Here is a 27,226-nt window from a genome sequence, read left to right on the forward strand (position 1 = left end):
GAGTTCAGTGAAGGGCTTTAGAACCATTCTCTCACATACTATATACGTATATTATCTTGCAGGCCAAACAACATGACCTGAAAAAAAAAATTTATTTTTCACTCTCCATAGTATTGAACACAGCCCTAGATTGAACTGTATGACTACATAAGTGCTTGTGTAGTTGTTGAAAAATCCAAATTTAAGATCCATACAGAAATGGAAAGCTGTGAGCCAAAGAAGAGTGTCACGCCCAGGATATCTTCTAATAAAACCTGTCAGTTCTTTCAAGCCCTAAGAGAATGCATGTCTCCTCGCTGAGTGCGAGAACGCCCACCCGCAGCCAGTTCTTACCTCCGTCTGGACGAGGTAGTTTCGCTGTGTCCTGATGTGCTTCAGGAAGCCCAGGACATTGACTGTGCTTTTGTCTTTGATCTGCTGCAGCATGCTGTCTATCACAATGTAGGTGCCTGTCCTGCCCACACCAGCACTGGAAGAGATGAGGACACACTAGCACCACTGGCTTCACTGTGCCTTGGACTGCGGATTGGAGAAATTACAGTCCCAATTGCTAAATGAGTGTACAAATAACTCTGTTGCTTACATAGGTTGTTCATTCTGGATAGCATCCAAAAACTTAATTAGGATAATTCCCATTTCACGAGTTTTGGTGGGGAGCAAAGACTGCTTTATTATATCATGGGAGCTGAAGAAAATGTATAGAGTATCCTTCTCAGCAGCCCTCCCGCACCAGAGCGCAGCTGCTGAGGCATTGCTAGGGAGTTCCCTTGCTACTTAGGCAAGTGCCCAGTCTTCCCCTTCACCCAGTGATTCTGAGAGTGCCCGTTACCCTTCCAGCAGCCCCTCCTCTGCCCAGTTCCCCCAGTCTGCTCATGAGCAAGTTCCTATTTAAAAGGGTGCTTTTCTTTAATAATCCACGGAGAGATTATTAAAGAAAATAAGAATGTCATGTCTGGAAAATTTGGCCTCTTATTTAATTTTTTTATTATTTTTAAACAAAATTAAGGTCTTGGCCAGATAACTCAGTTGGTTAGAGCCGTGTCCTGAAGCCCAGAGGTTGCCGGTTTGATTCCTGGTCGGAGCACGCACAGGAACAGATTGATGTTCCTGTTTCTCTCTCTAAAATCAATCAAATCTAAAAATAAAATTAGGAAGATCTAAGTTTCATAGTACTGAATAGCAAGCTCCTTCTGGCAGACTTCCTTCCTCACCCCAACAGGTCCCCATCTCACACAAGTCTGCTGATACGCAAGCCCTTTGACAGATATTTCTATTTTTTTCCTTCTTTTCCAAGAGAGAGGAGGAGAGATAGACTCCCATATGTGCCCTGACCAGGATCCACTCAGCAACCCCTGTCTGGGGCTGATGCTCTGCCCATCTTGGACCATGCCTGCAACTGAGCTATTTTTAGTGCCTGAGGCAGAGGCTCCATGGAGCCATCCTCAGCACCTGGGGCCAATGTGCTTGAACCAATCAAGCCATGGCTGCGGGAGAAGAGAGAGGAAGAGAGAGAGAGGGAGAGAGGGAGGGAGGGAGGGGAGGGAGGGGAGGGGAGGGGAGGGGAGGGGAGGGGAGGGGAGGGGAGGGGAGGGGAGGGGTGGAGAAGCAGATGATCACTTCTCCTGTGTGCCCTGACTGGGAATCAAACCTGGGATAGCCACACACTGGGCCAACGCTCTACTGCTGAACCAACTGGCCAGGGTTTCTCTATTTTAATGATTCCTAAATGAATTAGCAAACATGTAGAGTTCTCATGAGATTTTAAACAGAAGATGGGCTTCAATTTCTGCAGAGGGCCTTCATAGCATACGAGCAGGCCATAGCAGAAGAGCAGTGCTTCGAGAGCATTGTGCAGCCCTGCAATGTAAGCCACAGACTAAGCAGCATCCGTTCGATACCAGAGCAAAAAAAAAAAAAAAGCCAAGACCATTACAAACAAAACTCAGTAACAGCATTTTTAAATGTGTATATAGCACATATACACTAAAAGTTCTGAAAATAAAATCATTTCCTATATACTATAATTATTATTTCAAGGAACCCACAAGAAAAGCCATATACAAAAACTCAAAATTTCTAGTGTAGAGAGCTCTAAACTTGTGTTTAAGGTCAGATTTTTACATATTATGAGCAGCCTGCAATTTCCCTATATCCACTGTTATAAAAACTAGAGCTTCCTCCTCTAAGAGATTTTGTTTTAACCTCAGAAGCAGCAGATAACACCATATATCATGAGAATATAGTTATTTTATGTAGTTCTGACAAGTCTTATCAGTCCCAGTTTTTAATAGAAAACTCAGTTTCTAAATCAAAACTGTAGCAGGCCAAAAACAAAACAAAAAGAGCAGCAGGCCCACAGCAGTCCAAATCCACAAGCCCACAGCCCGGCTCCGCCCAGCCCATGCGGACCCCCGGCCGTAGCCGGAGGCGGAGGCGGAGCCAGCGCGGCCGGCCTACCTGCAGTGCACCAGCACAGGGCCCATGTCAGGCATCCGGGCTGCTGAGGATCTCCGCACAAAGGTCAGGACTGGGAGGGCGTACTCGGGAACCCCCATGTCAGGCCACTGTGTGTAGTGATACTGGATCACCACCCTTTCATTCTGACGACCCTTGGGATTTCCCTTCTGACCCTAGGAGAAAGGTAGAAAAAGATATCTTTAAGGTAACTGGGAGTATTCTGGATAAACATAATGTAAGCATGTTGGGAAGCAGGGTCTCTGATCTCTTTCACCCTAACTACTGTTCCCAGGCTTGGTTATTTCCTATTTGGGGCCATCTCCTGCCATAAATGGAGACACTATCCTAGCTAGATGGGAAGTATCAGACCTCTCTTACAAAATGTTTTAGATTGTACCAAGAGTGAATGTGTTCACGGTAAGGGTTTTGGATCTGGCACCATACAAAGCAGTTTGTAATTTGCCTACATGGCCTCATTTCCTGACTCCTGGCCCCGCCTCCAGCGGCTTTGGTGCTTTGCTCCCTCATCTGCCTGGTGACCAGGACGCCCACTTCCCCGCCGGCCAGGCTGGACCTCCGGGAGCCCACGCAGCCCACGCGAGGCTGCTGCAGAGTGACCTCCAGGAGTTGTGGGGAGGAGCCAAGTGACAGTGATTCTCAAGCTCTACAGTCAAAGGCAAATCAACTTCTCTATTTCATAAATGAATTTTTCAGAGTAGTTTTCCTTTAAGTGGCTGAACTTTTTACATCTTAACTATCTGGATAAAAGATTTCCCAAACAGTTCACTTCCTAGGATCAATCTTTTATTACCCATACCTCTAAGAATTAAAAAAAAAAATTCTTTGATATCTCGGTCATTAATAAAGCAACACAGAAGCGTGGTAGGGTGGCTGGCCTGGTGCTACAGAGGCCCTGGATGGCTTTGATTTCTTAGTTCTCCAAACTCTCATTTTCCTGTCTCTTTCTCATTTTCAGTTACTACTTTCTTCTCTCATCAGTATGCGAAATACCTAAAGTTTCTATGTGACTTCCTTTCTGACTTCAGCTGTGTCTAGAATAAGAGTAGGTGAGCCAAGTTTAAATACAAGGGTTTCCACTAATAGTGTGGGCTTTGTAAGTATAAACTGATTACTGATCAGCTTGAGCCAGCTAACAGTTTTATTACAGAAAATCCAGTGCTACTGGTTTCCATGTGCTTCTGCACTTCTTGGGACAAAGTGCGCATAGAAAGGACTGGACTTGGACCAGAGATGAGCTTCACAGCCTGTGAGGCTGTAAATAATAATTTTGAGTAAATGAATTCTCTTGGAGCAAGGGGGCTCCAGCTTTATCACATTCTCAAAGATGTTCAAGACTCAACAACAAAGACTCATTGCTACAAACAGCTGCTGTGCCTTAATCTCTGTAGAATAACTACATTTTCTTAATGAGCATCTATTGAAAGTGCACAGACTGCTGTACTGATCTCTGAGTCTTGATGGACAGTAGACTCTGAACCAGAAAAAACTGAGAGAACTTGAAAGCAGCATTTCTACGAGGTGCAATTCTCAGGATGGTCACAGTTATATAGAGAAGGGTCCTGTTGTAAAGTCACATTGGGAAACACAAGGACAAACTAAGTTAAACATATTTCTTTGCTACAGCTCTGACCACCTGCACCTGTGCCCACTATACATTTCAAAGGGGGGAGGGACACAGATTATGAAGCATTGGTTTTACATATTTATTTAGGTAGCAGGATCTGAATTTTGCAAGCATCTTGCAGGCTTCGTATTCCTTGGAACATACTTTGGGAAACAATGCGTTAAAGCTGTCAGAAAATTGGAATTAAAAAGCTAACTCAACAAACAGATGCTGTCATATCTGCTGGTTACCAAAGCCTAAGAGGATATTTTTTAAAAATGAAACCTTTTTCATAAAGAGATTAAAGAACTCAGTCAGGCCAGTTAAATTCTATTATGTGCTCTGCCAATATCTTTCACACAATACATTGATGTCAATCAAAAGAGTTGTGAATGAATGTTTAAAAATACTTTTTAAATACCAAGTTGGTTATGAGAGTTGGCCTTAGTTGCACAGTCATTTTCATGCAAGTTTGAAAAGAGATGCCCTGACATCCCATCCCATTGCTCTAATACCTTTTTCACTTTTGTATTTCTGATGGAAAAGCGACGAACAGTATAGCAGGCATGTACTTTTGTGCTCTTCAGTGTGACGATAATGTTTCCATACTCCTCACTATTCTCTGTTGGCCAATACTGGTCACACTTCCGCTGCAAAAAGAAAAAAGCTGTAAACTACAACTGCAATTTTTGCCTTAACTGTACTGTTGATAATGTACCTTCAAACAACAGTGTTAAAATGCAGGTGCTATCACCATGTTGATGGGAAAAGGAACTCTGGCTGAACTGCTTACAAGCCAACATGGCCTCTGAAGAGGTTATCCTTGGGACAAGTTTTGCCAAGGTCATTTGAGAAATGAGCCTAGTATTCATGGTTCTCTCTCTTTTTTTAAACTATTTATTTATTTATTTTAATGGGGTGACATAGATCAATCAGGGTATATAGGTTCAGAGAAAACATGTTTTTCCATGGTTTCCTTTCAACATAGGATGTACTATAAAGCGGGCTTAAGAAATCTGTATGTTGGATGTTTAAGAAATGTGGGTAGATGTTATGAAGGGAGCTTAAGTGAGACTGGGCTGCAGTCATAGCTTGAGTCACATCACCAAAGGCAAGACAGGAACTCCAACAGCCCACGGGAAGCTGGGATTCTGAGTAATGGACCTTGAACCTAGCCCTTATTCCAGCCTAAATTAGCATTAGCTATTAAAAGTTCATTATCTAATAACTTCTATAGTCTTATTATCATCCTTAAAAAAGGTTCTTTTAATGATGGTCAGGGTGTTTAAACTGTGTCGGTACCCCCCCCCCCCAACTGTTAGTAGTTCCCTGACCACGTTTCTTCCCGCGCCCTGCTTCGTGTTCCCTCCCTGCTGCACGTGGGCACCCTCCCTGCTCTTCCCGCTGCACGTGGACACCCTCCCTGCTCTTCCCGCTGCACGTGGGCACCCTCCCTGCTCTTCCCGCTGCACGTGGGCACCCTCCCTGCTCTTCCCGCTGCACGTGGGCACCCTCCCTGCTCTTCCCGCTGCACGTGGACACCTTCCCTGCTCTTCCCGCACCCTGCTTCGTGTTCCCTTCCTGCTGCACGTGGACACCCTCCCTGCTCTTCCCGCGCCCTGCTTCGTGTTCCCTTCCTGCTGCACGTGGACACCCTCCCTGCTCTTCCCGCTGCACGTGGGCACCCTCCCTGCTCTTCCCGCTGCACGTGGACACCCTCCCTGCTCTTCCCGCTGCACGTGGGCACCCTCCCTGCTCTTCCCGGTGCACGTGGGCACCCTCCCTGCTCTTCCCACTGCACGTGGACACCCTCCCTGCTCTTCCCGCTGCACGTGGGCACCCTCCCTGCTCTTCCCGGTGCACGTGGACACCCTCCCTGCTCTTCCCGCTGCACGTGGACACCCTCCCTGCTCTTCCCCCTGCACGTGGGCACCCTCCCTGCTCTTCCCGCTGCACGTGGGCACCCTCCCTGCTCTTCCCGCTGCACGTGGGCACCCTCCCTGCTCTTCCCGCTGCACGTGGGCACCCTCCCTGCTCTTCCCCCTGCACGTGGGCACCCTCCCTGCTCTTCCCGCTGCACGTGGACACCCTCCCTGCTCTTCCCGCTGCACGTGGGCACCCTCCCTGCTCTTCCCGCTGCACGTGGGCACCCTCCCTGCTCTTCCCGCTGCACGTGGGCACCCTCCCTGCTCTTCCCGCTGCACGTGGGCACCCTCCCTGCTCTTCCCGCTGCACGTGGGCACCCTCCCTGCTCTTCCCCCTGCACGTGGGCACCCTCCCTGCTCTTCCCACTGCACGTGGACACCCTCCCTGCTCTTCCCGCTGCACGTGGGCACCCTCCCTGCTCTTCCCGCTGCACGTGGACACCCTCCCTGCTCTTCCCGCTGCACGTGGGCACCCTCCCTGCTCTTCCCGGTGCACGTGGGCACCCTCCCTGCTCTTCCAGCCTGTGTACCTCTCCTCTTTACTCACTGTTCCACCTCACTTCAAATATTGGTTTCTTTACAAAATATCTTCACTAGAAGACACAGTCATTCATTTCCCAGCATTCCCCCAATGCCCTATTCATCTCTTTATCACATTTAATCCACTCTCGTGACTGCATAGCTCTCATTCCCATCAGTCCAGAAGTGAGGTCAGGGCAGAGGGGACACTTCATTTCTGTAACTCTTTCTACCTAGTCAGGTTCCTACCCCACAGCAGGCAGTCCATAAATATTTTTGTGAACAATGATACATGATTAAGATATTAAGCCAAGAGGCTCTTACTCTTCCTTTCTCCACAAGGTTTGTAATCATGATAATGATTCCAGTGTTTTGTTCCCAAATCATCCTCCAGAAATCTTCAAATGTAGACTTTAAAGGTCCCTGGGTGGCAATGTAGGCTTTTGCTTTGTTGTAACCCTTCAAAGATGACACAGGCACAAAGAAAGATGAAACAATCACAAGCGGTTAATAACTTGAATGCCATCCATACTGACTAGGCTGTGTTTTTACTAAATGCTCTGAGCATTAAAGCACGTTCAAAGTCTCTGTGGCATTCTTCAATGATCAGAAACAGGTTTATAAAAACTAACTTACATCAACGTAGTTTGCATTAATGTAGTCAGTGTGCTTGGAGTCTTTTCCTGGTAAAGGTCTTAATTTCACTCGACTGTGATCATCTACAGAGGATAAGAAAACGAAAAAGCAAAACCAAAATGCGTAATTTAAACACTGGAAACATTCTGAAGTGCTAACAGGGCAAACAGGCTCCTGGCCTCTCCCAGAGAGCCCCTGAGAAGTCTTCTGGCAGAAGAAAACTAAAAACGGAAAGACACAGCATCTGAACCCATCTCAAAAATGTCAGGACACTTCCACCTCATGCTCTGACCCACGAGTGCCCCAGAAATGCAGACTGAGGTCCTTTACCCGCATAAAACAATTGCAAGTCGCAAACCTCCAAAATTTCCTTGTCCTATACTTTAAAACCAATTTTCAAGGCCTTTGATACCCATCCCCTCGCCATTAGTACAAATATAAAAAACTGATTGTGCTATCAAGCCCACACCATCTCTTTTCAGGAGGCTTCACTGCTAAGTTCAGTTGGGCTCCTCACCATCCCAACAGAACATAAATGATTGAGGGAACTGGAGCTGCTCGTAACAGTGATGTCCCTGCAGGAATCTGAAGTCAATGACCAGATTTTAGGACCTACTTAATTTTAGCTTATGAACAAATGGGGGGTGTGCCTGTAGTTGCCCAACAGAGTGGGCTTTTAACAAGTGAACTTGACTCGAAGGAAACTGCTGAGCCAGTCCTTTTATTTTTAAGACAACAAATTAAGTAAAATAAAGCTGAGGTCATAATTTTCTCTAGAGATGGCAAAAGCCATTTACATTCTTATTTATAGTCATGATCATCAAAGGCTAGCTCAAAAAGAAGTCCAATGAATAAATTAGCCCAGACACAACTGGCAGACTATACCAAGCACCTTTTAAAAACTTTCTATATCCTGGGAACTGTGAATTGTTTTTGTTGTTCTGACAAACTTTCAGACTATAGTTGACCTGAACCGGGCTGCCTGATATAAACAGACCCCTAATGAAAAATTTCAACCAAGGCATCTTGATATAAACTGCTCTGCCATATTAGCATGATACTGAAAATTATTATTTCTCAGATGGACAAATAAACACACATTCTTCAAGTTAAAATTTCATATTTAATTAATAAGGTAATAGAATGACTAAACAGATTAGTATAAGGGTTTGCACAGGGGCCCCCGCATGTACCTTGGAAGCTGACATGCTCTGTGAGAGAAGGCTTTTCCTGCATTGTTTTTCTGGAACATTCACGGACAAACTTTACTTGTTTTATGATGTTTACATGCTACTCTTTGCTATATAAAGGATTTATATAGGGGAAGACCAAGGTGACAAGTGACACGCCCAGAATCTGACCAAGTGGCCAAGAGAACACCAAAACGCAACTCTCTAAACTTAGAAAAATCAAATCACATGTAATTTGAATTTGTGAAAGTACAACTACAATGAGCTTGTGAAGTATAACTACATCTAACTGGAAATGGTAGCTTTCCAGCAAAGCACCATGACTAGTGGTCACATCATAGGTAAGTTGCTCTGATTTCCTCTCTCTTCTTTGCCATGTATGTTTAGCCAAGGCAGTGAGGTCACTAGAAGTAAAGATTGCTATGATCGAGAGATTAGTATGTGTGGACGTATGCAAGACACATACTGTATATGTATATATCCCCGTCTGAGTTATATGGTTAGAAATAAGCTACATAGACAAATCCTCATAATCTCAGCAGAATGAGCCCTGACTGGTTAGTCAGCAACTACTGCCAGAGTCAATTCATTCAGAGACTTGGAGAGAAAAGAAAAGTTTGACTCTTCTTCCTTGTTTACTTTTTTAACTCCTCATTCTCTCAGATAACAGAAACAGATAATAAACCCTTACACTTATGGACAATTTAATGGGGAAAGAAAATTCTTCTCAACAAATGGTGCAGAGACAACTAGATATCAATATGCAAAGAATGATGTTGTCTCCTACCTCATACCTTATATAAAAATTAATTTAAAACTGATCAAAGACCTAAATGTAAAAGCTAAAATCATAAAACTTTGACAAAAACGTAGATGTAAATATTCATGATAGTGGATTAGGCAATAGTTTCTTAGATAGGACACCAAAAGCATAGGACACAAAATGAAAAAGCAGATACATTCGATTTCACCAAAATTAAAAAAAATATATATGCATCAAAGGAGGACACCATTAAGAAAGTGAAAAGGCAATGCACAGAATGAGAGAAAATATTTGCATACTATCTAATCAGGGTTATGTATCCAGAATGTATAAAGAACTCTTGAACTAGAAAAAAAAGATGAGTAATCAATTTTAAAAATGGGCAAAGAATCTGAATAGACATTTATCCAAAGAAGATATACAAATGGCCAACAAGTCCATAAAAAGATGTTCAACATGACTAATCACCAGGAAAATGGAAATCAAAATCATAGTGAGGTTACCATTTCACATCCATTAGGATGGCCCTTATCAAAAAAACAAAGAAACAAGTGTTGATGAGGATGTGGAGACATTAGAACCCAAATTGTATTGCTGGTTGGAATGTAAAATGGAGTAGCCACTTTGGAAAACAATTTGGCAGGTCTTTGAAATGTTAAGCAGAAACTTACCACATGATCTAGCTATTGCATTCCTAAGTATAATTGCAAGAGAATTAAAAATAAACATCTACAAAAGATCATATATATAAATGTTCACAGTAACATTATTCATAATCAACAAGTTGAAATAATTCAAATGTCCATAAATTATAAGCGAGTAAACAAAATGTGGTGTATCCATACCATAAGGTATTATTCAGTTATAAAAGGGAATTAAATACTGATACAAGCTAAACATGGATAATCTTTGAAAACCTCATGCTAAGTAGAAGAAGCCAGACACAAAAGGCCACGTATTGTATGATTCCATTTATATAAAATGTCCAAAAAAGGCAAATATATAGACAGAAAGTAGGTCAGTGTTTTCTAGGGACTGGGTAAAAGGATGAATTGGGAGGGACTGTGTAAAGGGCTTCTTATTGGGTCATATGAATGTTCTCTATATAGATAGTGGTGGTGGTTGTACAACTCTGTGACTATACTAAAAAGCACTGAATCTACTTTAAATTTAAATTCAAATTTAAACTAACTTACAATGGGTGAATGTGTATGGTATGTGAATTGTATCTCACTAAAGTATTATTAAAGACTATCTACAGTAGTGTCCAGATTTTAGTGATTCCATTGAAATGTACTATTACATAAAATTCTATGTAATGTGTTCCTTACCCCTGTGTATGTTAGCCACAAACAGCTGTGCCTCTACTTTTAATATCAAAGCATACATTATCTGCCAGTGACCCCAGCACCAACGTCTATGATAGGTGGCATTTAGCCACAGAAGTGGGCTGTCCTCCTAGGGTATCCCTTGAGGCTCCATAAGAACACTTCTTTGAACACAAATAGTGTCCAGGATCTCCAGGATCGTACGATGGACAGGAAGGACTAAGCACGTGGGCCACAAGGACTTGGGCTAATCACTTAAGGTAGAAAACAATGATCTAGTCTTAGAAAGATGGCTTTCAAATTCAGCTTAGTGGATTCAATTCTCAGGATTTCTCTTTGTGTTAGAACACCTGGCTCTCATTGGTTAAAAACAATGTCAAGAGAACCACATGACATTACAATTTTGGTTCCCAGCATTGAATACAGAATCACATCATGTGAAAACAGTGAAGCTCAGAACATTTTCTTTCAATCTTCTTATTATTAAGCCTAATGAAAGAGATCTGACAGCTTAATGAAAAGCAAGAGGGCAGAAAAAGTCCCCATTTCTTCCTATGTGCTGTGGGAGACGGACTAACGGCAGGGGACCCGGCATTGCTTTTGGCAGCTTATACCCAGCATGATGATTCCATTTCTGCACAGCTGAAGATATTACTCACATGCTAAAATGTTGATGTATCTGTTTTTGTGCTTGTTATCTGGATGATTGGAATGTTCTGCGGTGATGTTCATGTCAGCCGTACAGCGTTGGACTTCCTAGTGCAGAAAACAAACAGCAGGAGTTCAGAGATTTTAGACACACTCAGGACACTGAACAACAAGGTCATAGAAAGAAACTACACCCCAGAGCATACAGTATTCACTCACTCCCTCGCCACAGCTACTGTTAGCTCCCCAGACTCAACTTCAGAAATAATTACTACTGACATATTCATAACAAATGCAGGAAGGATGTGAACAAGATAAAAGGATTTCATTCTTTACTAATTCATCAGTCGTCTACTTTATTACACATTTTGACCTGGTCCTGGGGATTACAAAACAGTACCTCAATTTAAATACGTCACAGTCTAAGGGGTGAAAAATATGCAAAAAGATAAGGACAGCCAAACGTAATTAACAGAAAAGAGACCTGCAGAAACTATGATCAGAGCATAGAGGAAGGCTTTGGATAGGAGATCAATGGCGTGATTTCTACAGGACGAGCAAGAATGTTCCAGGCAGATGTATAATCTCTACTGTGATTTGCAGTATGCTTTTTGGTGATGTAGCCTTGCTTTAAAACTATCAGATCACAAATTGATTGTAACGACTCTTTTCTGAAATGACACTAATATATAGCCCAATCGACTGTCCTATCTAGCTCAAATACATGTCTCTGATGAATTATTTGTGACTGTGATTTCACTTAAATTGCCCTCCCTTAGAAAACCAGCTGAAGAAGCCATTCTCTTTGGTTGTCTCGGCCATGGATCTAAACATCATGCATTAGCCTAAAACAAGGTTGCAGAAGAGTCCAATTTTTCTATACTGTATTCTTCAAACCCCAGAAAGGACTGGAGCTAACTAATAAGGGAAGTCATTAGCAGTGCACAGCTGCTGCAAGGAGCAGGAGCAAAGTGACACAAATTATCAGGAGGAAAGTTTTATAAGTAGCAGATGTAACAGAGTTTGGGAGCATGCAGATTTTTTTTCACAAAGGAGTTGAACAGCAATTATGGATGTTTTCCAAGCAGTTACATCAGGCATAATGAAAACAAGGGGCGGGGCTCTTCTACATTCAGACTGCTTCCAAGGGTAGGTTCCTCTCTTCTCTCCAAGGAGGAGCTCACTTGGATCAAAGACTTTCAGGTATAAAAACAAAGGGGCACCATAAAGAAACTGTATTCATGGACTCCTGAGCATTAGATGCTGTAGACGGACTTTTTCATAACTGTAGGCCTTCCCAGTTGTCCATTAAAAAAAGAGAAAAAAGCCCCACAGACACTAATTCAACACATCCCTTGGGGAAAGTTGTGTTTCGTGAGAATCCTTATCTTTTTCTTACTAAGTGTGATAAACTCTGATATTTTCTATTCTAATGGTTTAGAACCTATGGTTTGACAGAGCTGGTTTAAAGGGACCTAATGCTGCCTTTGGCTCTTTCCCCTAAAATGAGATAAAGTGTTGGACATCAAGTAATGAGTCTGAGAACTTAACATTGAAAAGAACATAAGCAGTGCTAGCCACGCTCAGAGTATTGGGTGAACTGGCCTTTTAGAATTGCCTTGGAAGCCAAGGTATATTCTTCTGAATAGTATCAGGGCAGAAAACTTTCAGAAATGGACTTGTATTGTGGAAGACATTAATTCAGTCTATATACAAACCCCTGAAATAAGCTGACATTCTTTGTTTCTGGGTTTTGAAGGTCATACCTTTGGCATGTAGCTTTTCAGGGCTGAGTTGTTGAGGTAATTTGTGCTGAGAGATTTCAGACTTTAGTACTTTTGTTTGAGATTTGCTTTGTTTATTGATAATTTTTCCCCATTGTGTAAATCTGGCCACCCAAGCTCTGGATTAAGGTTGAGCCTCTATTAGAATATAATGCAATTGACCGAGACTGCTTGGGAGCAGCTGTCTGCACTGTTTAAAACAGTCATTCAAAATGGCCAAACTCCTTGTTATCTAAAACCCTTGGTCTGATTCATTGCCTCTATTTCACTTTTCCAATTATGTGAATGACAGAAAACAAAGCATAGTCATAAATAATGTTAAATATGATTTGTTAGAACCCAAGCGGTTTGCCTAAGGCCTTCTGATTCTGTCTTGTTGATAATAATGCCATCCGCAATTCCTTGCAGTACTGCTTAGCTCATTTAGATGCTGATAATATCATCCGATCCTGGAGTGGCTCTTCTCCATCAGAACTGGCATTTCAAAGTTAATGTCATTTTAATAGGTGTTAAAACCTGTGAAATGACATTAGCCGGTGGGTGTGCATAGTAAAGTTACCTATTAGCACTCTTGACAGATATTTAATATTGAAGCTTGTTTGTACTTTATTATATGTATGACAAGGCTGGGATTCTTAAAGTGAATATTCTTAATATTTAAGAGGCACACCACCACAGAAGACAGCCCACTGAGAACAAGAGATTTTAAATACAGTAGAACTTTGAAAACAGACCAACAAAAACACTATACGTTGATATTCTTCGAATTCTTGGGAGAAAGGCTAACTTGTCCCCTGCCCAGAGTCGAGGTTAAGAGGCTGTTGCAAGGGCACATGGAGACCTACTGTCTGCCATTCTGGTGCTCAGTGTGAACAAATAATTGAACAAATATACATCCAGAAGTCTTTCGGGTTACTCAGCCTCATAAAGCAAGCCGAGAGGAAATGCTTTGGGTCCAGTGACCACGGGTTACTGAGTATGCGGAGTAGTCTTAGTGTCCGAGGTCAGGCAGCCTACACGGTGCTCGGCGGGTGTTCCACAGAAGACGGAGGGACTCAGGTCTGATGGCAGCCCAGCATTCACACTGCAGCCAGGGCTGGTCCCTGTCCTCTGCGCAGGCTACAGGCTATTCTTCTGTCACACTGATTTTCTTCAAATGCTGCTCTGACTTTGTCCTTCTCTTACTCAGTAACCGTGGGGTAGATTCCAGATTCCTGAGCCAGCCTTTGACATTCCCCTCCTCTTTTGTGAACCCCCTTCCCAAGCCTAGGCAGTTTTAGCTCTGTGTCCTTTGAAAAGACCACATGATTTCCTGCTCTCTGCCTCCTTGCCATTTCCCTGCCTTGGACTGCCTGTCCTCTCCCCTTCCAAATCCAGATGTCTTTACCAAAAATCACTGCCTCACCGCTCCAGAAAACCAACTGGTCTTTGGAGTGTCCATTACAGTGCCTATCATCCCATAGCAGGTCTATAAAAGAAAATTATTTTTTCCTATGCAATTTGTGAAATTTGGCTACCTTGCTTTTGTCTCAGTCATCATAAAAATCTCAACTTCAACAGCCATGATTTTCTTCATTATAAGGGTTTATTTATTTTTTATTTTTTTTAAGGCGAGAGGATGGGAAATAGTGAGGCAGACTCCTGCATGCGCCCCAACCAGGATCTATCTGGCAACCCCTGTCTGGGGTCGATGCTTGAGTACTGAGCTATTTTTAGCACCTAAAGCTGATGTGCTCCAACGGAGCTATCTTCATCGCCCAGGGCCATGCTTAAACCAATTGAACCACTGGCTGTGGAAGAAGAAGAGGGAAAGAAGGGGGAGAAAGGGGGAGAGAAGCAGATGGTTGCTTCTCCTTTGTGTCCTGACTGGATATTGGAACCAGGATGTCTATATGCCAGGCCAATGCTCTATCCACTGTGCCACCGTCCAGGGCCCATAAGGGCTTAGAAAATGTTTCTTCAAGACATTTAAGATCCAAACTGGCATTTTGTCACTGAGGCTCAGGAAACTGCAGGGTCATTTTCTGCAACCTTGCAGATGGCAGTTTGCATGTGGCATCACACTTCCCCATTATGTGTCATAGGCAGCACGACCTCTGCATCTTATATAAAGTGACTGTGGTCACTGGTCCCTCAACACATGGGCTCAGGTGGACACAGCTTTGTTCTCTTGATTTAATATAAGCCAACAGCCCAAATTCAGCTCCGGTGGAGTTAGATGTAACAGAGGCAATGCCCCAAAGGATCTTGTCAAAGGGTATTGGATCTCTGGTTTCATCTCTGCCCTCAGTGTTTAAAATGGTGATGCTCTTGACCCCTGCCTATTAATTCTGTTGACCCCAGAGCCTCGAGCTCTCTCTTTCTGAAGGAAGCCTCCTGGATTCTGATGGTGGAGGCTGGGGAACAGTGAGGTTGAAGTCAGCTCAGGTAGCTGAGGGAACAGAGTTGTTGAATGCCACCCTGAGACAATAATTAAACAATAATTAATGTTATTTCCAGTGAGTAAAAAAATCTGTTAGAGGTATAATGTCACCAGCTTTTAACAGTGTCCAAAATTTATCTGACAAGGACAAAAAGCTTGCTTTCACCATCACCAAAATTACCAGTGAATCATTTTTCTCAGTCTCTTCCAAGCAGCAAAGCTCTGAGATTATGACAGCTAGTCACCAAAAAATTTTTTCACTTCCATCCATGATTTTTAAACCTAATGGGGCAAATAGAACTTTTGGTAAGATACCCAACCCAGATCCACAGGGGCCCTCTCCTCTGCATGCCTCCAGGGTGCTGTGTCTGGGCTAGTGCACACTGAGCCTGGACTTGATTTACGCCCAGAGAATATCACTTTTAAAGGTTAAGTGCACTGTTTTAGTTCTTAGTGACCAAATACCAACTGATAAGTGGTATTTTTCTGTAATCTTAAGGTTCTTTAATTTTAGGGCTTTATTCAGATGCTATATAAGATTTTTATAAGTCTGATTCTCAGTAATCTGGGAAGGCTCTAGACCAGGGGTAGTCAACCTTTTTATACCTACTGCCCATTTTTGTATCTCTGTTAATAGCAAAATTTTCTAACTTCCCACTGGTTCCACAGTAATGGTGATTTATAAAGTAGGGAAGTTACTTCATAAAATTTATAAAGCAGAGTTACAGCAAGTTAAAGCATATAATAATAATTACTTACCAAGTACTTTATGTCGGATTTTTGCTAAGTTTGGCAGAATAAATCTTTATAAAACAACTTATTATAGTTAAATCTATCTTTTTATTTATACTTTAGTTGCTCCGCTATTGCCCACCATGAAAGCTGGAACGCCCCCTAGTGGGCGGTAGGGACCAGGTTGACTACAGCTGCTCTAGGCCAAAAAGACCCTGTAATGGGCTCCTAGTATTCCTAGTGCGGGCTCTTTCATTTCAGCTGCCCCCCTACCCCATTTTTATTGCCAAGGCAAGTGCTGGCCCATCGGCGGCATGCCCAGTTTCAGATAATCACTGGTAATTCTGGCTTTCCCCCTCTGACTTCCACTTATTACAGGACGCTTCTCTAATGAAATCCAGGAGGGTGACAAGGTTGAACAGGTGGCCTGCTTCAGAAAGCCCTGGTCTTAACACCTATTTCTATCATTTCAAAATGAAGCCACCCAAAGCCGTCATTTTCTCAGGGGTCAAATCTCTTCACCTATAAAGTGGTGACAATGAAGTAGCACCCTTCACGGGAAGCTACTGGGGACCCAAGGACATGCTGGTCATCGTCACTGCACATGAAAAGAAGTGGAATTCTGGGGTTGAGGTTGCTGCTCTCTTACCATCATGAGGGTTTTGTTTTGTGCTTTTGAAAATCACATAAGATCTCTTTTCCTGACCTTCCTTTTATAGCCTATTAGTATCTCTTAGTTTATAAAACTGCCTTCATATTTTCGTATAGAGCCTGTTAGCAGTTTTACTTTTTAGTGGGGCCACCAAAAAGCAATAATATTAGTGTTCTGAAATATTTCAGTATCTCCCTGAATTAGAAGACTACAGTACCCGGTGATCTTTTATTCAGTCTCTCTTTCCCCCCTTTACATTGTTGCCTTACTGTTCTTTGCAAAAGAAAGGATAATCTTTCCATTCTGAATAGCTCTGATTTTCAACCTTTCAAACCGGACAGATCGTGAAATGACATCAGTAGAACAATGTCTCCGCCACTCCCTCCCCTAACTACCAGCTAAGAAATAGTATTTAAGCTTGAGAGTCAATGTAGCTACAGCAGCTTCTGGCCACAGTATTTTTTTTAGGATAGAAAGACAATTCAGATGCGCAGGATTTGTTAACAGGCATGATTGTGAGGCAAAGCCCATTTTAAGTCAGATCAAGTTTACAGGGGTGTAGCTGATTATTTTTGAATAGCACTGGGGTCTCAAATCATAAATAATTGAGAAATTGGAGTTGCATTTGATCATCCTAATCAAATTCCGTTCTGGAGGATAAATGTTTGTCCTGAATACCATCAACATTGTTAAATGCCTTAATATTTTTGCTCAGTCACCCAGCCAACAGTCAATTGAACTAAATCACTTTAACACCACACACAGCTGTCCTCATGAATACTAAATTTTGACTTTAAACCATGTTCTCTGTAGTTGAACAGGCACCTTTTTTTGGTAAGCATCTAATAAGCACATTAAATACTCGACATGTTTTTGTTCCATGAACCATATGATTTTGCAGGATAAATCAGAGAGCTCCTTCACTCTACCTTTGCTCTGATTCTGCTAAAAAAAAAAAAAAAAAAAAAAAAAATAAAAGAAAGACTTCCTTTAAAACAAGTTGTCAATATATAATTGCCTTTGTAATGGCCTTTGGGGACTCCAAATATGCAGAGACAGGGGCTTTTGGCCCTATTTTTTTTTCTTCTTTATTTTTTTTAAATTTAATTAATTGTTTACATAGATTCTAGGGTCACCTCGAATGCATCCTCCCTCCTCCCTATTCCCCTGAACATCTCCCTTGCCCCCCTCCCGACAGCACCCTCCCCCCTTCCCTTCAGGTTTATCCCATCCTGTCATTCCCTTTCCCTCTGTCCTCTTTTCCTCTGGTCCCTTTGATCCCTCCTCTGTCTCAATTCTGTTCCTCAGTTCTCATTATTCCTTGGATTCTTCAAATGAGTGAGGTCATATGATATTTTTCTTTCTCTGCCTGGTTTATTTCACTCAACATAATAGTTTCCAGGTCCCTCCATATTGTTGCAAAAGGTAATATTTCCTTCTTTTTCATAGCCCCATAGTATTCTGTTGTATATATGTACCACAGCTTTTCTCACTCTCCACGCATAATAATTGCACCTCCCAGCTGTGTGGCTCTGGAGAATCTCCTGGTGCTTATGTGCCATTTTTCGTTTGATACTAATAACGAGTTATGCAAAAAGAGGTGGGCAGAGTAGCATCACCATCATCATTTCCAGACTTGAGCAGAAACGATACAGAGAAAGGAAGCGACTCACCCAGAGAGCTAGAAGACAGCTGAGCTGCTTGGAAAACTTGGCCTCCTTTGGCGCAAGTCTTGCTGCCAGAGATGTGCCTGAGTGGAGCGCTTCCGTGAAGAAAAGGGCAGTCTGTTTAATAGCTGCTCATTGACACCCTGTCACTGCTGAACTGGCAGGGGTTTCGGAGCTGGCAGGGTGCTACGAGCTGCACTCCACCTTGTTTCCCACACACCAGTTCTTAGAATCCGAAGGCTGAGCTGACCCAAGTCTTCTCTACAAGGATTAGTAATTGTGACAACGGCAATCAACCTTTGCATGGACTTCATTGCAAACCCAGCACTTGCAAAGATCAAGTTCATCCCTTTTTCCAACAACTTTAGGATGCAGGTGACGCTGACACCATGTTAGCAATGAAGACACTGGGATCAAAGCTGAAGTGACTGGCCCAAGGATAACAGCTCATTGCCAGGGGAGCCGCGTTGCATTCCTTGGACCTCAAATCTGCTGTCTCCACGCCACCACGTGCATCCTCTCCTGGCAGCTACGTGGTCTGAGGAGCCCCATCCCCTGTATTATGGCTGTTGTCCAGTTAGAATTGAAATGAAGAGAGAGCCTGAATTTGCTTTTTTTTTTTTTTTTAACCACTAAGCCTGTTCTCTCATCGAACTGCATGTTTAGGACATGAGCAACCTACGATAATTTTTATTTGGAAAATAATGCCTATTAACATCAGTGTCAGATAAAAGAAAAAAAGAAAATCAATTTCTACTTTCCTTATTGTTATGCTTGAATTAAATTCATTTCAAATTTACAAAAGTCCCTGTAAAATAAGAGGTCACTGGAAATTTCATTTTGAAACATACCTCAAAATCCTCCGAGAACCCATGCTGGTTATTAGAATAGAGCTCACCAATGTGTTTCACAAACTGTTTGACAGGAATGGCTTCCATGTCATCTGTGGGGATAAAATGACATTCAGAGCCACATAGTCAACTTTCATAGAACACATAACACTGTTAAGGGATCATGGAAGACAAGTATTTGACTTGTGGAAGGACTGATATGATTGTATCACCTGAAACAGAAGTCCTCAAGACAAGCATCAGAATTTATTTTACATCAGGAGCTCATTATAATGAGTTTGCCTATGAGCTAGGTTAAGTATTGTTTTTCTAAAAAGGTCAATCATAAAAAAATTACTGCTATTTTTATATTCAAGGTAATTCACATAAATTACTACATCACTCTCTTAACTAAAAATGGGATCTTAGCAAGGGGTACCTATTTATCAAATTTTTTCACAACCTTGTTTTTTTGTTTTTTTTTTAATTGCTATTCAATTGGGTCCAGCTTGAAGTTGGGTCAATTCAGTTTTGTTTCTAATCTCTGAAGTCTAAGCAACCTTTATATACAATTACAGATAGATGCCACTGTGCAAGCTGGCTCTGGTCCAGTGCCATCTATGTTTAAGTGTTCAAAATTTTAGTTCAGGACAGCTGTGTCTACATGATGCCAAATAATCCATTTGGCTGAATTAACTGGGTTTTTCTGGTGTTGACAGACTAGGTATATTCAGGAAGACTCCACATCCCAATTTATTACAGTGCTGTCACTTCACGGGGGCGTTCTCAGTTCATGAGCCCCAAGTATATTTTCGGCGTCTTTATCCAGAGCTGAACTGATACTCGTGTCTTGTCGTAATACCACAACCACTAACTGGAGCTCCCCAACCTCTTCCCTCCCCCACAAATATTTCCTTTTAAAAATACTCTGCTGAATTTGAGATAAACAACAGACATGACATTTACTTTATTCAGAGTGAAAGATCTTTGGCAAACGCACAAACATCTAAACTGCCACAGATGCTTTTCTTAGCAAAGGGCATGAAGATCTGTATGTGTAAATGAGATCCTACTTTGGCAAGAATGTTATAGATTCAGGCCTGACAATCTGATTTCCCTTCATCTGGTGACAGTTAACATTGACTATGTCATTTCTTCTCTACTTTCTTTCGAGAGAGCAAAGCTCTAGGGGTGGCTTTTTGCATCTATTGACATTTTCAAACTTGAATCATTCTTAAGCGGAAAATAGCATCTCTTAATTTCGTTTAAGGAAGGTGATTTATATGTTCATAATGCAAACTACTTAGCACAGAAATGTTACTTATCAAAAGGTGGTGCTCTGTAAGTGCAAATTCTTTCTGTGTGAACAATCAAAGACCTAATCATTTTAATAGGCCACCTTATGAAAAAAATTGCCAAGTTATTTACAAATATTTCAGGATCGAAGATATTCATGAATATGCAATCATTTTGCAAGCCCAAGAAATCTATAGCTCTGTAATGATGTAACTGGCATTAACAAAGTAAGCAGAGCCAAAATGTTTCCCCAGAATATTTAGCAGAATGCACAGTTGAAGAAAAATTTCCAAAATTATCTGATCAATTCACTTAAAATGTTCAGAAGTAAGCAAATTCTAAAATAATGATCAAATGGCAAAGAAATGATCTTAGGTTGAAAAAAGGGCTAGTATGTATAAAATAAGTTCATGTCTAAGAGGTTCACCCAAGATTAAACTCATCTTCAGACAAGAGACACAGGAAATGAGATGGAACACAGACTATTCCCACAAACACTCTGGTATGTAGACTACAGCATCTCTCTCCTGTTTATTTTGAAATTAAAGACTTAACCCTGTTTCCAAGGACAGCGTGTCATCATTAACAGGGTAACAGGTTGAGGACATTTATCCCATAATAGTAGTTTAGAATTGTAGATTCCTAATAAAGTTCTGGTGCCATGATTAAGCACACGGACTCTAGTTCAAAAAACATGTCAGGGCCCTGGCAGGTTGGCTTAGTGGTAGAGTGTCGGCCTGGCGTGCAGAAGTCCCGGGTTCGATTCCCAGCCAGGGCACACAGGAGAAGCACCCATCTGCTTCTCCACCCCTCCCTCTCTCCTTCCTCTCTGTCTCTCTCTTCCCCTCCCGCAGCGAAGCTCCATTGGAGCAAAGATGGCCCGGGCGCTGGGGATGGCTCCTTGGCCTCTGCCCCAGGCACTGGAGTGGCTCTGGTCGCAACAGAGCGACGCCCCGGAGGGGCAGAGCATCGCCCCCTGGTGGGCAGAGCGTCGCCCCCTGGTGGGCGTGCCGGGTGGATCCCGGTCAGGCGCATGCAGGAGTCTGTCTGACTGTCTCTCCCCGTTTCCAGCTTCAGAAAAACAAAACAAACAAACAAAAAAACCATGTCAGCTTGAGAGCTATTTCACTCTGTAAGGTACAAGCCAGAGCGTTTTAAAAGTCATAGCCCACCTCAAGCCATTAAAAACATGCTTTAATGTTAACAATTCATTTTTTCCTGCAAAGTGCTCAACTGTAGTATCCTAGCTAATGCCATCGATGATGCCCAGAAACCAGCCTGACTACCGCCCCCGTGGCTAGAGGCAGCAGAGGTCCAGCCAAGCACAGCAGGTTAATCGTGGCGACCTGTGACTCAGTAGCCTCTCTGATTTGAGTCTTCATCCTCTGGATTTCCTGGCACCACCATGAACACCATAAATCTGGCACACAGCCAGACACACACACACACACCACATGCCCGTTGTACTGACCACCATTGGCTACCCAGAGAACATATTATTATTTGTCTTTTAATCGAGATAAATGAAACTAAGGAGGTCATTAATTTTTCTCAATTATTAAGATGAATATAAGGCTATGACTAATTACAAGTCCTAATAGTTTTCCTCTTATACAGTTTTCTATTAAATTTCTTTCAGCATGAGCCAGATAATTACAAAGTTGCTGTATCTAGCAGAAGGCCAAGCAATTAGGACATCATCATAGACCCAAGCTGCTCAGTTTTCATCTGGACAGACCCCATGTTATAAGAAATGCATCTGTAAGATGAGATTTCCACCTAAGCAGCTGAGTTTCATTAATGAAAGTTGAGAGTGTTAATGGCACAACCACCAACCAAGCACTTTCTGTGCCCTTTTATGTACCTATACAAATATCGATCGACTTACGACCTATGCAACTTAAGACCATTTGACTCTACGACCACAATCGCTAGCCACGACTGCTCTGCGTCTGGCAGCGCAAGCGTTGCCCAGCTGGGCTACGGACAGTGTGGACCAGCTTCCGGCAGCACTACCATCTCTGCGTGCTCCATTTCAACTGTTATCCCAGACTCGGTACAGCAATTTGTGTTTTGTGTCTTAGATATTTTTCATCAACCGCCCCCCCATATGTCTACCAAGAGGAAACTGTCTTTGCAAATATTAAACCAGTTGTTGTACTGGTAATGCAGTGTGTTACTTAAACCTGACGAATGTAAAAATAAGAAACAAAATGGTGTAGAGATGATACAAACGGCATAAAATGAACAAAGAAAATTATGATATATAACAATAATGAAAGAAAATTATGATAAAATATGACTTAAAGATTTTTATAACATCATTTCACAGTACTGTACATAATAGCCTACTCAACTTACAACCAAATCGTGGTACGACCAGTCTTTCAGAACCAATCATGGTCGTAAGTCGAGCACTAGCTGTATTAACATGGATAATTTTTATACTCATCTTACAGTTGAGAAACAGGATCAGAAAGATTAAGTAAAGGGGAATGGCTGCAAATAGTGGCCAGTGACCCAAGGTCAGGAACGCTCTGGCTCAGAGCGAATGGGCATCATCTGGAGCAGAGTGAAAGGAAGAGGCGGCGACAGAGCACCTAGGACTCAGCCAGATACTAGCAAGGTGCTCTGTGGCCAAGGGCGGCCTCTGTGTAGAAGTGAGGAACCAGGGGCAGCATGCGATCACATGGTGAAGACTACAAGAGCCACCAAAGGGATGGCTCTGATGACTAAGGTGAGAACCCATGTCCCTGATGAAGTGGTGATGGGAGAGAAGCAAAGGCAGAGCTGAGCTGGAACCCAGGTGAAGACGGGGCTGACACGGTCTAATGACAGTCAGCATACAGAGAAGGAAGAGCTGAGCTGGAACCCAGGTGAAGACGGGGCTGACACGGTCTAATGACAGTCAGCATACAGAGAAGGCAGAGCTGAGCTGGAACCCAGGTGAAGACGGGGCTGACACGGTCTAATGACAGTCAGCATACAGAGAAGGAGGAGCTGAGCTGGAACCCAGGTGAAGACGGGGCTGACACGGTCTAATGACAGTCAGCATACAGAGAAGGCAGAGCTGAGCTGGAACCCAGGTGAAGACGGGGCTGACACGGTCTAATGACAGTCAGCATACAGAGAAGGAGGAGCTGAGCTGGAACCCAGGTGAAGACGGGGCTGACACGGTCTAATGACAGTCAGCATACAGAGAAGGCAGAGCTGAGCTGGAACCCAGGTGAAGACGGGGCTGACACGGTCTAATGACAGTCAGCATACAGAGAAGGCAGAGCTGAGCTGGAACCCAGGTGAAGACGGGGCTGACACGGTCTAATGACAGTCAGCATACAGAGAAGGAAGAGCTGAGCTGGAGCCCAGGTGAAGACGGGGCTGACACGGTCTAATGACAGTCAGCATACAGAGAAGGCAGAGCTGAGCTGGAACCCAGGTGAAGACGGGGCTGACACGGTCTAATGACAGTCAGCATACAGAGAAGGCAGAGCTGAGCTGGAACCCAGGTGAAGACGGGGCTGACACGGTCTAATGACAGTCAGCATACAGAGAAGGAGGAGCTGAGCTGGAACCCAAGTGAAGACGGGGCTGATATGGTCTAATGACAGTCAGCATACAGAGAAGGCAGAGCTGAGCTGGAACCCAGGTGAAGACGGGGCTGACACGGTCTAATGACAGTCAGCATACAGAGAAGAGAGCCACCCTTTATTAGCCCTTACTGGTTTCCAGGAACTGTGCCACATACTTTTCATATATTTATAAGAACTAGGTAAAGGGGACAATGCCATCTTCACTCACATCACACACAGGGACACCCAGGCAACCTGTCCAAAGTGACACAGTTCCTCAGTGGCAGAGCTCAGGCGTGCAGCCCAGGGTACTGATCCCATCGCCTGTGCTCTGTGCTTCATTCTCAAAGTGTCGCAGTTTAAGGAAAAGTGAGGAATTAAGAGTATCTCGGTGAATCTGATAAAACATTACTTCATAATTTTGTGCCAAAAAGCTTACTTACAGAATTTTCAGATAACAAAGGTGTATTACATTAGGCAAAGATGGGACCACTGCTGTCATCACTGAACCTCCCTACTATGAAATGTTTGATATAGTCTGTTGTGAATCATCACCTGAAAAGTGCGCCTGTTGTCGTTAAATAACATTATTTATAGTTTGTTCCAAGATTTTAGCCTTTTGTGGTTGGAATTAAATTTGGTGGGCAAGAGGCCTTTTATTTTAGCCAATAAAGGGTTCTTGTGGACCACTTCTATGAAGCTTGAAGTTAACCTCTGGTTTGTTGGGACCAAAGCAGAGCGTCAGGCGGGGGCAGGCACTACGTGAGAAGCAAGCACCACAGCTGAGAGGATCTGAGGAGGACAAAGAGAAAGCTGAATAATGCTGACCTCAAATTTCCTGCAACACCACAGGAAATAAGGAAAAATGTATCTGAACACACGAAAAAGTTTCTTCCCCAAAGCCTGTGGTTGTCTCCGCTGTACTTGCATAGTTAGAGGCTTTCGAGGGGAAGCACCCAAACTTGGCCTGTGCTTCTAACCTACTTGCACATGCTCAATTTGCTGTCTGTTAATCTTAAGGAATAACAGACAAACAAAAATGGAAAAACTAACTTTCGTGTCTGCAATTTTTGGATGGATATTCAAAAGGAAAATATAGTAGCTGAGGCTGTCCCTGAGCTACCCAGGGGGCACTGCAGAGGGCAGAGCCCAGGACACCACTCTGGGGTAGGCTGGGTTGCCTGTAAGTCAGTAAAATTGTGGAGCTGCCCCTCCGTCAGCCGCCGGTGGTGGAATACTTCCTGAGCATCAGGCACCCAGGGGCCATGGTGGGGATGCAAAAGCCAGAGCCAGTGTGCATGGTGGTATGACTTCGCCTCTGTGCGACTCCATCTCTTCATTTGTACAATGGGGATAACAACAGTGCCTTATTCATAGAGTATTATGAGTCGTAAACTAGATAACACAAGTACTTATAAGAGTGCTTGGCCTTTATCAAGGATGTAATCATTGTGATTTCCTTTAGGTGCTAATTGCTTTATCTAGGGTAGGGCAAAAATAGGATTACAGCTCTGAGAACAAGCAACAGTTTATTCTCGTATTATTATTTATTTATTATTGTACTATTTTCCATACGAACAACTGTAAATCTACCTTTGCCCACACCTGATGTACAATTTCCTTAAGATCTAGGGCAGTGGTTCTCAACCTTTCTAATGCCTCATGTTGCAGTGACCCCAAACCAAAAAATAATTTTGGTGGCTACTTCATAACTGTAATTTTGCTACAGTTATGATTCGGAATGTAAATACCTGATATGCATTATGTATTTTCCGATGGCTTTAGGTGACCCCGCTGATCTAGGGGCTGACATTACCTCCGTTTCATAAATCTGGAAACTGGGCTAACAGAGACCAACGAGCCTAGCCAAGGCCCCCTGTCATTGTCATGTGATGGAATCCAAAGCTGACTTCTTCCCTATTACAGAACCTCTCTAGACCTTAAACTGAAAATACATGGTTAGAGAGGGCAGAAAACCATGTAATACATTTTAAAGAGACTTTCCAACAAACAGAGCTTTAAGGGTAAGCCTCAGTTACCTGGACACTCGCACTGCTGTTCTGGTCACCTTGACGATGCCAGGCAAATCAAGTGTCACAGTACTGACCTTCCTGCCAACACGCTCAGTGGCTTGGGTCGACTGGTGAAGGTCTGATTAAAATATAGTCCTGCTTACTTTCTCTGGCAGTATATAGGCAATTATAGGATTATCAATAAAATTCCAGTGGAACTTAAGTCATTCACTCTGTGACCAGTCTCTGTAAAGTTCACTTAACCTATAGTGGTTCCCTCAACTCTATTCTGAAGTCCAATTCCATACGTCCATGGGCAAGGAGAGCCTATAAAATCCCAGCGTCATACTTGGCTGAAGTCACTCCTGCTCAGACATGCCTCTCCCACCCCCAAGGACTGGGCTGTTATCAGGTGCTGTACACTCCTCCAGTGGACAGACCTTGAATTGAGGAACTCAGTGCCCTTCCTGTCTGTCCTCGCAGCCTCCAAGGCCAAGCTCAGGCCTCTCTCTGTGCTTGGTAATACCGCTGTATCAACTTAGGGAGATAAGCAAATATGAAATGAGAGAACACTATCGAGATCTCAGTTCTTGAGTTAGGACACAGAAGTAGATTCTTGTCCAGACTCTTAGGATGTAAGGACTGTTGTGGAGATTGAAACATCTTATTTCCTGCCATAAAAAGAAATATCTTTTCATTTATGACACAATGAAGTCAATAAATAAAGCGCTTCATTATAGTCAAAAGACCAATGAATCTCCTTTGGAGATAATCTCTGTATGAATAAAATATGCCAACAAGGTTGGTTTAATCCCAAGGGTTTAAAGCTGCATGTTTAAAACCCTTTTATGTGCTGGCACCCTGCTGAGACCAGTGACCTTCAAATTATGAAGATGTCTTTAACTACTGGAAGGGCATGAATCATTTCTGGATTTCTAAGCGACTGCTTAGCAGCAACATTTTCTTTTGTAGTGATCTTATTAGAAAGTTAGATTTCTGAATTTCCAGAGGAAAGCATTTATAAGAACATCTGTTTGACAATATACACATTTGGAAAAGCCCTTTCAACATGCTCTGTAAACAGGTTCATTTCATGAACTAAGTTCTGATTTTAAAAGCTATCTGTGACGAAAGTCTAAAAGAATAATATAATACAGCAAATTTAATTTATA

The 27,226-nt window shown here is 42.9% G+C and overlaps 1 protein-coding gene across 5 annotated transcripts in view; it reads right to left on the minus strand.

Moving 5' to 3' along the window:
• PTPRG (protein tyrosine phosphatase receptor type G) overlaps positions 1-27,226 on the minus strand; it is a 908,944-nt gene that overhangs the window by 22,363 nt on the left and 859,355 nt on the right. For all 5 annotated transcript variants that reach the window (XM_066351766.1, XM_066351767.1, XM_066351768.1 and 2 more), the window contains 7 exons: positions 19,199-19,290; positions 11,102-11,198; positions 7,162-7,244; positions 6,850-6,984; positions 4,597-4,731; positions 2,458-2,630; positions 334-469 (listed from right to left, as the gene is read on the minus strand). In XM_066351766.1, the coding sequence (XP_066207863.1) occupies positions 334-469; positions 2,458-2,630; positions 4,597-4,731; positions 6,850-6,984; positions 7,162-7,244; positions 11,102-11,198; positions 19,199-19,290 (851 nt within the window). The remainder of the gene's footprint in view (positions 1-333; positions 470-2,457; positions 2,631-4,596; positions 4,732-6,849; positions 6,985-7,161; positions 7,245-11,101; positions 11,199-19,198; positions 19,291-27,226) is intronic.

The sequence above is a fragment of the Saccopteryx leptura genome, chromosome 10, assembly GCF_036850995.1.
Source record: "Saccopteryx leptura isolate mSacLep1 chromosome 10, mSacLep1_pri_phased_curated, whole genome shotgun sequence".
Lineage (NCBI taxonomy): Eukaryota > Metazoa > Chordata > Mammalia > Chiroptera > Emballonuridae > Saccopteryx > Saccopteryx leptura.